This window comes from Diabrotica virgifera, chromosome 1 (assembly GCF_917563875.1).
Source record: "Diabrotica virgifera virgifera chromosome 1, PGI_DIABVI_V3a".
Classification (NCBI taxonomy): domain Eukaryota; kingdom Metazoa; phylum Arthropoda; class Insecta; order Coleoptera; family Chrysomelidae; genus Diabrotica; species Diabrotica virgifera.
In genome coordinates, this window is record NC_065443.1 from 236,344,486 (window position 1) to 236,357,198 (window position 12,713).

The following is a 12,713-nucleotide window of genomic DNA, read 5'->3' on the forward strand; positions in this document are numbered from 1 at the left end:
CTCTCATTTTCTTTACCATTTCGAATTTGGAAGGATCTATAAAACTTTTTATTTTTGTTGTTCTGAAGCTATTTTCTTTTTGGCATTTTTACAATTTTAACTATTTATAATGGGAAATAAGCCACAATATTATTAAAAAATGATTTTTATTAACGTTTCGACGCCCAAATCGGGTGCCGTTGTCAAAATACAAAATACTACTAACATAAACAAAAATGTTGTTGCTTAGTAAAAAAATTCTTCTAATAATTTATTTAATTTGACTCATTTATATCGGCAATTCAGATACATATGATACATTTTAAAGTAGAAGACTTTAAAATGATATTGCCAATATTTATGAGTTGAAACGTTAATAAAAATCATTTTTTAATAATATTGTGGCTTATTTCCCATTATAAATAGTTAAAACTTTTTATTTTGTTCAGTTTTTCAGTAGGTTTTTCTTTAGCAGAATGTTTATAATTTCCTTTCGAATGTTTAGGAGGTGCGACTAAAGACTGATCAATAATTTCGATAACATTTGAGACAGTTTCTGGTTTAATCTTGATCTCTTTCGATTTTTTTGCTAGATATTTACATGTAACTGGGTTTATATACAATTCTGTAATATTTTTATTCTCATCTGTTTTTACTTTCTTTTTGTGTAGATGTTTTGACTCCTTTGAATAATTCGTTATAATTTGTATGTGAACATTTGGACTCTTCTTTTTAGGGAAAGGAAGATGGTATTAACCAACCCAACGAAATGGTACAAAATATTTTATTATCAATAATATACACACTAAAACTAATCTATACAAATAACATCATCATCATCACTGTCATTTTTATTATGAATCTCGGGTTTATTCGAGACATATTTAGTTACCTGCATATCAGATTCCGGTCTGGTCTGGTCTTTTGGTTTGACCAGTTCTGATCTTGGTTTGGAGTCCTCATTTCTCGATGGTCCGGCTCTCTGAATCCCTTCAACTTGTTTGGCGGACTTGGAAAATTTTTCCAAGTGTAATCCAGACTTGGAAAGATATTCCAACTTCCTACTCATCTCAGACTGTGAGAAGCCCTGTTTTTTTGGAGGGCTAATATAGGAACTTCCTGGTTTAGACTGACTTTCTAATCTTTTTATCGGCTCCGTTACTCGTGGAATGTTTTCTGATTTTTTTGATGATGCAGATTTGACTATAGATAATCCAGATCTCGACAGACTTTCAAGTTTTTGGAAAGATTCTGATTTTGACATAATTAGTTCTGATGTTGCAACAGATTTGGGTATATCTTTTACTGGTGGTGATTTAGAATTTAGCTGGGGATATTCTCGCTTTTTGGTTGTATCTAACTTTGGACTGCCTTCTTTTGAAGTGTGGGAAAGTATATTTACGTTACCCTGTATATCTGGGGTAGGTTTTTCTGATTTCTTGCTTGATTCTGACTTATAATATGCTTTCATTTTCTTTGCCATTTCGAATTTGGAAGGATCTATAAAACTTTTTATTTCTTTCAGTTTTTCAGTAGGTTTTTCTTTAGTAGAACGTTTATAACTTCCTTTTGAATGTTTAGGAGGTGCGATTGAAGGCTGATCAACAATTTCGATAACATTTGAGACAGTTTCTGGTTTAATCTTAATCTCTTTCGATTGTTTGGCTACATATTTACTTGCAACTGGGTTTATAGACAATTCTGTAATATTTTTATTCTCATCTGTTTTTACTTTCTTTTTATGTGGATGTTTGGACTTCTTTGAATAATTCGGGATAATTTCTACGTCTTTCGAAAAACTTTCAGATCTGTAACTAGTGACTTCTGGTTTTTTAACTGGTGATATATCTACAGCCGGACCTAAAGATAAGTCTAAACTTTTACGATTTTTGTCTTTGACTGAAGGAGATTCTTTGGATTTTTCTGAGAGGTTTATTGCTACCTGCACAAATAAAAACAAATATAATTAGAGACATATAAATTACAATACAAAGGAGTTACCGTGAAATATATAGGGCAAATAACATTGTAATCAAAATTTTTCCTGAATATGTACACACCAGCAAATTTAAAGAAATTATTATTAATCAATAAGTTTTGTTCCTTTTGTAAGCTAATTAAAATCAAAATGTAATAAATAAGTTTTATTTAAATTATTTGAAACATTAGATGATGGAACTATATAATTTATTTCCTCCAATAGAAAATTAGGTTGACAATAAATATATGATTAATATGTGGGAGAAAATCGTCCAAGAGCAGAAAATTTCACGTGAAAGATTCGATTTCTAAAACCTGCCTCGTATTGTTTTACGATTAAAATGATGGTAATCAATAAAAACAAATCAAAAGTAACTGTTTACCTAAGCAAAAACAAGAAACTTTAAAATAAAATCAAAAGTAGTAGATCATTGTAAACCACAAATAGAACACATATCTTTGATACCAAAAGTTTATTACTGTTCCTTTAAATTTGCTGATGTGTTTAAAAACTTCCCTTTGTGGAAACCCTGACAGTAAATTTAACCCTTCTACACATAATAATGCAGTAAAAATTACACAAGTAACATTGGTTTTGTTAGGCAGAACAGGGACAGCGCATACAAATGTCTAGTTAATAACAGTGTAGCTCAACGATCACATCGGCATTTTCACGGCTTATCATAATTAATTCTTAAAAATGCGTTAAGACCTATTAAGCATTCAAGTGGTAATGCAGGAAGGGTGGGAATAAACAGGGTGTCCAGAAACTCTACCGACAAACGAATACAGGAGATTCCTCAGATAATTTTAAGACAATTTAACCCAATTCACTTAGTCCGAAAATGCTTCCTAAGGGAGCTAGAGCTATTTGAAGATGGCGTCTGGTAATTAGTTTTTCTTAAATACCTCCGGAACGCTTCTATTTAGAAAAACAAAAATTGGTATGCGTATTTATCTTTCAGAGATAAATCGATTTCATCCATTGCAAATTTCTAGTACCGGTCATAGGCGACTGTTTTGGGTAGAGCAACGGTTACTTTATCGCATAACTTTTTTATCTTTGGGTGCGTTCGGACGACCATAGCGGCTGGCTGTCAGCAGAAATCGGCTGAGTGGTTGTATCCAGCAGTGATAGGGAAAGCTTAGTAAATCTCTCAGCGACTGACTTCCAGCGGTGACGTCTGACAGCTACTGCTGGCTCAGCTGTCCAGCCGCTGTGGTCGTCCGAACGCACCCTTTATCTTTTAAGCATTTTTGACTCTGGATTATTAAATTGTGAGGTATTCTTGTACTAAAGGTACTCTTGTTAGTCGATAGGATACACAGTTTTCTAGAAAAATTGATTTGAAAATTTTTCGTTTTTTAAATTAAAAAAAAATTCAAAAAAAAATTATTTAGAAAAACGAAAACTTGTACGTTCAATTATATTCTAGAGATGAATCGATTTCATTAATTGCGAATTTCTAGCATCGGTCATATGTGTCGGTTTTATGCGTCGGACTGGGTGAATTTGGTTAAATTGTCTTAAAATTACCTGAGGAATCTCCTGTCTTCGTTTGTCGGTAGAGTTTCTGGACACCCTGTATATGTAGTGAATATATTGACATAGATAAAACATTTGAATTTGTCAATATGATTTAGATTACTGAATTCAAAGATGATACGACAAATATTCTAATAATACGATACGACCATATACAGTACGTAAATCGTTCAGCTGGACATAGGGAATACTTTGAGATAATTATGGTAACTGCGCTCTCTCGATGACAATATGGTTGTTGGCATTAAGGGGCATTAACCTCAACATTGACAATTATTAATTTCGGCTGACACAAATAAACGTCAAAGCGTGACAATGTAGTGACTAAATATTTTTGGCCTAAGGGAATGGGAAAACTGTGTCTGTTTAATTTTGAAATTAGTTTTTAAATAAAAAATATTTTAAAAATTAAAGTAAAATTATTCCTTAATCTTATTAATCATAATCTTTGTTTTTGATTAATTGATGGACAGCCTTGCTTCCAAACTCACTCATTATATTGGTCCTAACAGCTCTATTGCACCAGAAACTCGTACTCGAACAGAAACTTCGACTAACAAAGGTTAGCGCAGTTGCCACAATTATCTCAATGTATATTTCCAAATACATGGGAACAGCATTATAAATCCTTGCTGACTGAAGACCGCCCACAATACATACAAGAAGAATCAAGCCCAGTAATAGTAGAAGGTGAAGAAATAACAATAACAACAGAAATTGTACAGAAAGCTATCTCACAATTACAAAAAAGGTCGGGCACCTGGCCCTGACAATGTTCCCGCAGAACTAATAAAATCAGGTTCAAAGAAATTAATCCAAATGATCACAGACTTCCTTCACAGAATTATTAACGGAGAACAAGTTCCAAAAAGCTGGAAAGAGGGCTGGATCTCTTCAATACATAAAAAGGGAAGTAAAAGTGATGTCAACAATTATAGGGGAATAACTGTAACAAGCACAATGAGCCGTTTATATGGCAGAATACTGAAAACCATTATTTGCGAAGAATATCAACCCTATGAATCCGAAGAACAGTGTGGTTTCAGGGCCGGCCGATCTACGATTGATAATATATTCTGTCTAACACAGGTTATGGAAAAAAGACTAGAACGTGGACAAGACACACATATACTTTTTGTCGACCTAACGAAAGCATATGACACAGTGCCCGTGAAAAAATTGTGGGAGGTTTTGGACAATACACACATATCTGCAACTGTCATCAAAACCATACAATGCCTCTATAAAAATTCTATGTCAAGGGTAAAGAGAGGTCACCATCTGTCATCTAGCTTCCAAGTAACAAAACGCCTTAAACAAGGATGCTGCTTATCTCTCATTCTTTTCAATATATATACCGACGGTGCTCTCAGACTTTGGAAGCAGAAATGCAGTGGTATGGGTATACCAATCGGAGACATAACATTATACACTTTGAATTACGCAGACGACCAGGTGGTAGTTGCCCAAGATAAGGAAGACTTAGAATGTATGACCAGAAAATTGATGGAAGAATACAGGAAATGGGGTTTAGAGGTAAACATAAGGAAAACACAATATCTACACATCGGTAACCAAATACAACAGGAGGACCTAGATCTTGACGGAAGTGACTACATCAGGGGTTGTACAGAGTATATCTATCTAGGGATTAAATTAACAAATAGTGGAAGAACGGAACCTAGTATAGATGATAGAGTGACGAAGGCTAAAAAGGTTACTAAAGCCCTAAACCCTGTCTTATGGCAACATAACATATTAAATACAAAAATGAGGATGTACGACGCTATTCTGAAACCAATTTTAACGTATGGCTCCGAAGTGTGGCAAATGACAAAAAAATCCGAAAATAAGCTGCTTACTACTGAAATGGATTTTTTTAGAAGATCTGCCAGAATATCGAGATGGGACCATGTTCGAAATGAACAGATCAGAGAAAAAGTAGGTAAGCAGAAAACAATAGTGGACGAGGTACAACGAAACCAACTTACTTGGTATGGACACGTCCAACGAATGGGAGATGAAAGATTACCAAAAATTACAATGAGATGGATACCGCCAGAAAAACGGAAAAGAGGAAGGCCACCGACCTCCTGGAAACAAGGAATTACAAAAGCCATGTCAGAAAGAAATCTTCAAGAAAATGACTGGCTAGATCGACAGGCTTGGCGATTGGGTACCGGAAGGCGTAGAACGCTATAGAACCGGTTATATATATATATTTCCTATGTCCAGCTGAACGACTTATAGTAAATTCAAATAACCACCTGCAGTAAATAAACTACTCCATGTACAAGCGATGGAATCCCAGAAAAACTAAATACATTATGATAAACAAACTAGACCACTGCGCAAGATAATAGTACATGACACAAATCTCGAACAAGTGAACATATTAATGTATGGGGATCCAATAATGAATAAACGGTCTCTCAGTTTTCAAATCGAAGATAGATTATTTAAAGCAAAACGCGTTAACAAAAATGAAAGTATTTCTCCATTTTTATTATCCTTTTTTTTAACATTCTATGTTTCTCTTTGGTTCTTATCACACTTTTCAAGGTCCTCTGGTGGGCCCCGGTGAATTCGTAACTATTTTAATCCCCCATCCTAATTACAGGCCAACTGGCAACACTGGTGCTAAGGTAATTTTTCGATAACCCACTAACTACCGGTGAATTTGTAACTTTCATTTTTTAAGTAATGTTGATAATCTAGTACCATGTATAAATATAATTCCAGGTATAAATTACCCTCTTTGAAGGTGGTGTAAAAGGTATTCATCATTTATGTATTGTCTCTTGGAAGAATTACTAGAGAAAATCAAAATAAATTTTGTGAAAGTGGCTGAAATTTCTGTAACAGATTTCGTAATGAGTGAACGTGGGTGTAAGTTATTGGTGGTAAATAATTTTAAATTTCACTTAAAGAAAGAGCTAAAAAGTGGAAAACATTTATGGTACTGTTCTGCATCTGGTTGCAAGGCAACTTGTTATACCGACGGTAAGTTTTTTTTTTAAATATTTTGAGTAGTGACAAACACATGTTGGTTATCAACAATTTGATGTCAAAATACACATTTTTGCTATTTTTTGTCTACCAGTAAGAAGAAAAGCATTTAAAACAAAATTTAAGATAGCCGCATTATAGCGCATGTAAAACAATTTAAACAAGGTTTTATAAATCTTGCTACACTTAATTGTTGCTTATAAAACTATAAATTAAGTCAGTTAAACGTTAATAACTTATGTAAAAATAAAACTTCTATCTCGATATTACGTGAAATAGCCCAAAGAAATGAGTAAAAATACACGGTTTTTATGACACTCAGCATAACTACTATATGTAACAATTGTTTTAATTTTTATATGGATAGAATAACAAAATTTATGTAAATCTGAGCAATTTTTACTCAATTTATTTATTTATTGACAATTTAAATGAAAAATACAATTTAAATGAAAAAAAAAACTGAAAAAAGAACAGATTAGTTTATTGAAATAGCTTTAAAATGAGTTTAAGTAAAATAGAATTGGAGCTTTGTTTATCAATAAACATTAATGAAAGGTACCTATACATTTGCGATAGGCCCCCATTACTGTTCAAATTTATTTCTTACGTTTTAACCTAACTACCTGAGGTATTAGATTTAATCCATGGTTTCGAATTCACCTGTAGAAGGTTTCGAGTTGGCAGGTTCAGGTAGCAGAAAAGTTACGAATTGGCCGGTGCCGGTGTACATATTAATTTGAAAATGTTTGTCATTAAAAGTTGCGAGTTGGCGCGTGTCCACTCTGGTAGTACGAACTCCATTTCAGTCGCAGTGTGAGAGGGAGCTCTGTACTGATTAGGACTCCAGAGAGAATATTATTGGCTGGGAAGGTTTTCATCTCCCACACGGTACGTCAAAATGGCTAATAAAGAAGATCCTATATGTATTTATAGGACAAACTAACAGGTATAAGGTATAATGAAATAAACACCAGAACAATACATATATCTAACAATAAAACACAGAAAACTTTTATTTTCAAAAGTTGCACTTTCAGAAAGGCACTTTGCCGAAACAGCTTTAGTAACAATAAATATAGTAGGGGAGCCCAAGCGGGGATTTTTCCAGTTACTCGAGCGCGTTAGAAATTCACATGGGGAGAAACCTTGTACCCTGTAAATGTACCCCTACCATATATTGGCTCTTAATACAGGGGAGTTCGTTAAGTGGGATCTGAAAAAAAAATCTATCCTTACAAAAACTCGAAATCGTCAGATTAAGATAAGGTAAGTTAAGTACATGCAGAACAGTGTATATTTCAAAAATCTGACGGTTTCAGCGGGGCGTAACGAAATGGGCGAGTCACAAAGTTTCACAAGAAAAAAGCGAATATTTCGATAAATAAACGTCCTATCGAAAAACTAAAAAATACGCGTTCAATATTTTTGAACGGTATCAAACACGTTGAATGGTATCATATTGAATGCTATCAAACACGAACCCCTACGGAGAGGGGCGGGGGGTAAATTTAAAATTTTAAATAGGAACCCCGCGATATTTCGCGAAATGAACATCAGATCGAAAAACTGCAAAATACACGTATTCAATATTTTTGAAAAATCTATCGAATGACACCAAACACTTAACTTAAAATCTTAAATAGGAGCCCCCATTTTTTATTGCAGATTTGGATTCCTTACGTAAAAATAAGTAACTTTTATTCGAGACATTTTTTTCGAATTATGGATATATGGCGCTATAATCGGAAAAAACAATTGTTAAAAATGGAAAATTAAATTAATAAATGGGAAGTCCCCACTTAAATGGAAGACTTTATTTAACTTTTTTTGGTTTTAGGACCTAATCTTCACAACCCAATAGGTCCCCATAACGCTCGAGTAACTGCAAATTTAACATACTTTCCTCCCCCATTAATAGTAATAAATCTTGTTGAAGTGTTGAAAACAAAAGTTTTCAGTGTTTTATTATTTGATAAAATGAGCTTCCATCAAGTAACGGTAGAATCCATCATTTACGAACAATATATTTGTTGAATTGACCTAATAATCATCAGACAGGGGGACTATAATTGGTTCATCGTATGATCAGAATTATTTATGATACTGTGCTCCCCATTTTCGAGACGATAAACCATCGTGCCTAGGTAATGTATGATACAGAGGGAAAAGTGTTGCCGATGCCCCAGGTAACTGGCGAACTCTGACAGAATTTTGTCCCAACTGGTGGAATTGAAATGGACATGGAGACAAAGACAGAAAGAAGCTTGCTTAAAAGAGAACTCAAAAATGAGTTAATCTTCTGAATATTCTTCTGATAATATCTATTCCTTACTGATGTTGTCAATTAACCTGCATATCCCTATTTTATTGGCAGCTATTCGGAATAGTCGGGTTGTAAATTTATTCAACCATTTTTTAAAGTTATGGAGTCACTGTCGTCTTTTTTCTTATACTTTGTTCTGAAGAACGAGTTGCAACAAGCCATATCTCCGCTCATTTCTCATAATATGGTCCAGATATTCTAATTTGCTCTCTTTGTACGAACGATGTCACATTACTTCTCCACTCTACGTATTACCTCAAAATTAGTCATCGGATCCATCCATTGAAATTCTTAAGACGCGAATGTAACATCACATCTCGAAGGCATCAAATTTTTTAAAGACACAACAAAAAGCGTCCTGGCCTCTACTCCGTACCTACATCAAAGTAGTAAAATCCATCTGAGGATGGAGACTTGATTTCCCTATGCGGTGTTTTTTCGATAGAGTGGATCCTATTGGCTGTTGGTTAACCAAAAGGTTTGTATTTGGTATTTTACGCTTACTGACTACCATGTATGATATTTTCTTTTTGTTCAGATCAAATCCATACTTGTACCTGATATCTGACGTGCGTGTATCTTCTGAATTTACAAATAAAAATATAAAGGGAACGAGCAGAGACATCTCGGTCACGGACTCTGTCTCTCTCCTAAATGGGTTTCAATACACCACTACGAAATCTGCTGTATCAGCTTGATACAAGAGCCCTAGGTACACCGGGGCAACTAAAAGTACTATAGGCGAAGAGCTTATATACAGGGCGATTCATAAAAAATGTCCAATCTCTGAATTAGATATACTAGACCTCAAAACATTAAGATTTAAACCAAATCACTTAAATAAAATGTGCCTCGTTATTGAGTTACGGGGTGTGTTATTTAAAAATTGTAAAGGTAAATTAAGGTAATTATCTCAGGTTTTAGGGTTGATTATAAGAAAATCACGATAAGCGAACAAATGGTGTATTTTCGTCTATACGTTACAAAATCTCTATGCTAACTGAAAGCAAAAGCTAATACATAATAGTGTTCATCTGCAAAATATAAAAGTCTACGGTCAGAGAATACCACACACACCCTATTCAGGTCAACTCCCAGAACACGGAACTTTTGCAAAAGCCTGGGTCGTTTGACGATCATAACTACAGTCACCCTCCAGGGGCGTATCGTAAGGAATTAGTTTGTTACAAAATTTAATAACTATTTTTACCCAGAGCTTTAAAACTATTTGGCATATCCTTGTCCTACTTGGCAGAAAATGTAGGTACTGGACGTCCTACTAAATTATGATAAATAAACGTTTCTGGCTACTATCAGAGGCGTACGACAGGGGATAGTGAATGGTTTACCCTTCCCAAATTCTACGCCACTGGCGGAATTGCTATTTTAGCGCAATATTTCGATTCTCCAATGCTTTCTATGTAAATAATGCACTCTTCATTCGTAACGATGAAGTCATTACTTTTCGATATATTTGGAGTTGAAAATGAAACGGCACAGCTATTTTGATTAATGTATTGTGCCGCTTCATTTTTAATTTACATCGAAAGTATTGGAGAATCGAAAAATTGCACTAAAATAGTCATTCCGCCAGTGGCGTAGAATGTGGGAAGGGTCAACCATTCACTTTCCCCTGTCGTATGCCTCTGGTATTAGCCGATAGTAGGCTGTATAGTATGTATGTACCTAGACTTTCTGCCAAGTATAATAAGGATATGTCAAATACTTTTAAAGTACTGGGTACAAATAGTTAATATTTAGATATGTAATATTGATGTTTGATTTAAAAATTAAAAAATTATTTGTACTCAGTATTTTAAACGTATTTGAAATATTCTTATCATACTTGCCAAAAAAGTGTTACTGTACACGCTACTAATTTATGTTAAATAAACGTTTCTGGCTACTACCAGGGGAGTACAGGTAAAGTGAATAGTTGACCCTTCCCAAATTCTACGCCACTGATGGAATTGCTATTTTAGCATAATTTTTAGATTCTTCAATACATTGTATGTAAATAATATACCCTTCGTTCGTAACGATAAACTCATTAGTGTTCGAGATATTTGAAGTTAAAAATGAAAGAGCGCAATACATTAACCAAATAGCTGTGCCGTTTCATTTTTAATTTCAAATATCTCGAAAACTAATGAGTTTACCGTTACAAATAAACAGTATATTATTTACCTATAAAGTATTGGAGAATCTAAATATTATGCTAAAATAGCAATTCCGCCAGTGGCGTAGAATATGGGAAGGGTAAACCATTAACTGGCCCCTGTCGTACGCCTCTAATACTAGCCAGAAACGTTTGTTTATCATAATTTTATAGTGTGTACGGTAACTAAACTTTCTACAAAGTATGGCAAGGATATGCCAAATGGTTTTAAAGTACTGGGTATTAAAAATAGTTATAAAATTTTTCAATTTTATAACAATTTATTTAAAGTGATTTGGGTTAAATCTTAATATTCTATGGTCTAGGTCTAGAATCTACAACTCAGAGATTGAACATTCTTAATGAATTACCCTGTATAGCAGATCTGCGGAAGTCCCGACGACCTGTATAATAGTTAATTGAAGATGTCCAATAAGCCGATTAGCTGTAGTATCATCGGTGTAGAACAAACGGAAGAATGGTACTCTAAATTAAGGCCTTAATTTACAGACAACAAACCAAAATAAATTAACTTAAATAAAAAAATAAATAAATAATTACTGCAATGGGTATCTAAATCACTAGAGGATTATATTTGTATAAATCTAAATATTTGTTTTTATATAATAACATGCACATACAATTAACAATACAAACTAACCTTATTTCTAAAAATATTGGCGATTGGATTTAGTGCCCTTAGTCATATAGACCCAAACAAACAGCAACAAACCTTACTTCTACAAATACATTAAAATAGGCTATGATAGTAGGTAGGTATAAGGAGAAAATAGTTCCACTTCAGAAATTGAAAGAAACCTTCTGAAATTTTATTGACCATATCGATAGTTCAAAATCTGAGAGCGTATGTTTAGGTACTGATTATCTACAACTAAAATTGCATTACCAAAAATCAGTCAATCTAATTCGAAAGAACAAAATAAGACTACCGAGCAGTAAACTTCTAATGAAAAAAGAAGGAAATAGTAATATTTGTATTAATATAATTATTACAACGATAATTATTAACTAACGTAGAAAATACATAAGCTTTTCTACAGTTTTGTTAATATTTTAGCATTGCAAATAAAAATAAGAAGTGTTAAGTACATTTTCATACTAATTCAATCAAAAAATCAGCCTACTTTGAGATATCTTCGCAATTTATCATGCCAACTACCTGATTATCGGGTAATAAAAAATATCACGAGTGATGATACTACCTAAATTTTGTGGTAAACATGTAAAAACAACTACACACACCGGCAAAATTAGCCGAACACCTTAAAAATGGGACATGTTTGATGTCTCGAATTTCCTAAACCTGTTGTTCGATTTGAGTGATTCTTTTAGTATGTTATAGCCTTATTAGTTAAGAATATCAGTGTAATAATATTGTTGCTAGACAGGTAAATGTCATTTTATACCGGGTGTTACAATCATACTGTGTTTTTTTCTTAAAGTTCGGAACACCCTGTGGAATATTCTAGCATATATAAAATATTAAAATTAAAACTCGATTGTAGACTTACGCTTTCTTAACATTTTCTTTTTTGGTTCATTTGCTTATGTTGGAAAATAAAAAAGTTATGTGCTTTAACAACTAGCCATGCTTTTTATCAATAAATCCTCATAGTAGGGGAGGACAGTTTTGCAGTTACTCGAGCGTTATGGGGACCTATTGGATTGTGAAGAGTGGGTGCTAAAACCAAAAT

General features: G+C 33.6%; 1 protein-coding gene across 5 annotated transcripts in view; it reads right to left on the bottom strand.

Moving 5' to 3' along the window:
• Nucleotides 1-749: 749 nt before the first annotated feature.
• The window catches only part of LOC114326725 (calcineurin-binding protein cabin-1), a 262,120-nt gene continuing 250,156 nt past the window's right edge, over nucleotides 750-12,713 (bottom strand). For 3 of the 5 annotated variants that reach the window (XM_050648086.1, XM_050648079.1, XM_050648068.1), the window contains one exon: nucleotides 750-1,921. In XM_050648086.1, the coding sequence (XP_050504043.1) occupies nucleotides 791-1,921 (1,131 nt within the window). In that variant the 3' untranslated portion in view covers nucleotides 750-790. The remainder of the gene's footprint in view (nucleotides 1,922-12,713) is intronic. The other 2 variants (XM_050648093.1, XM_050648090.1) reach the window with 1 other exon arrangement.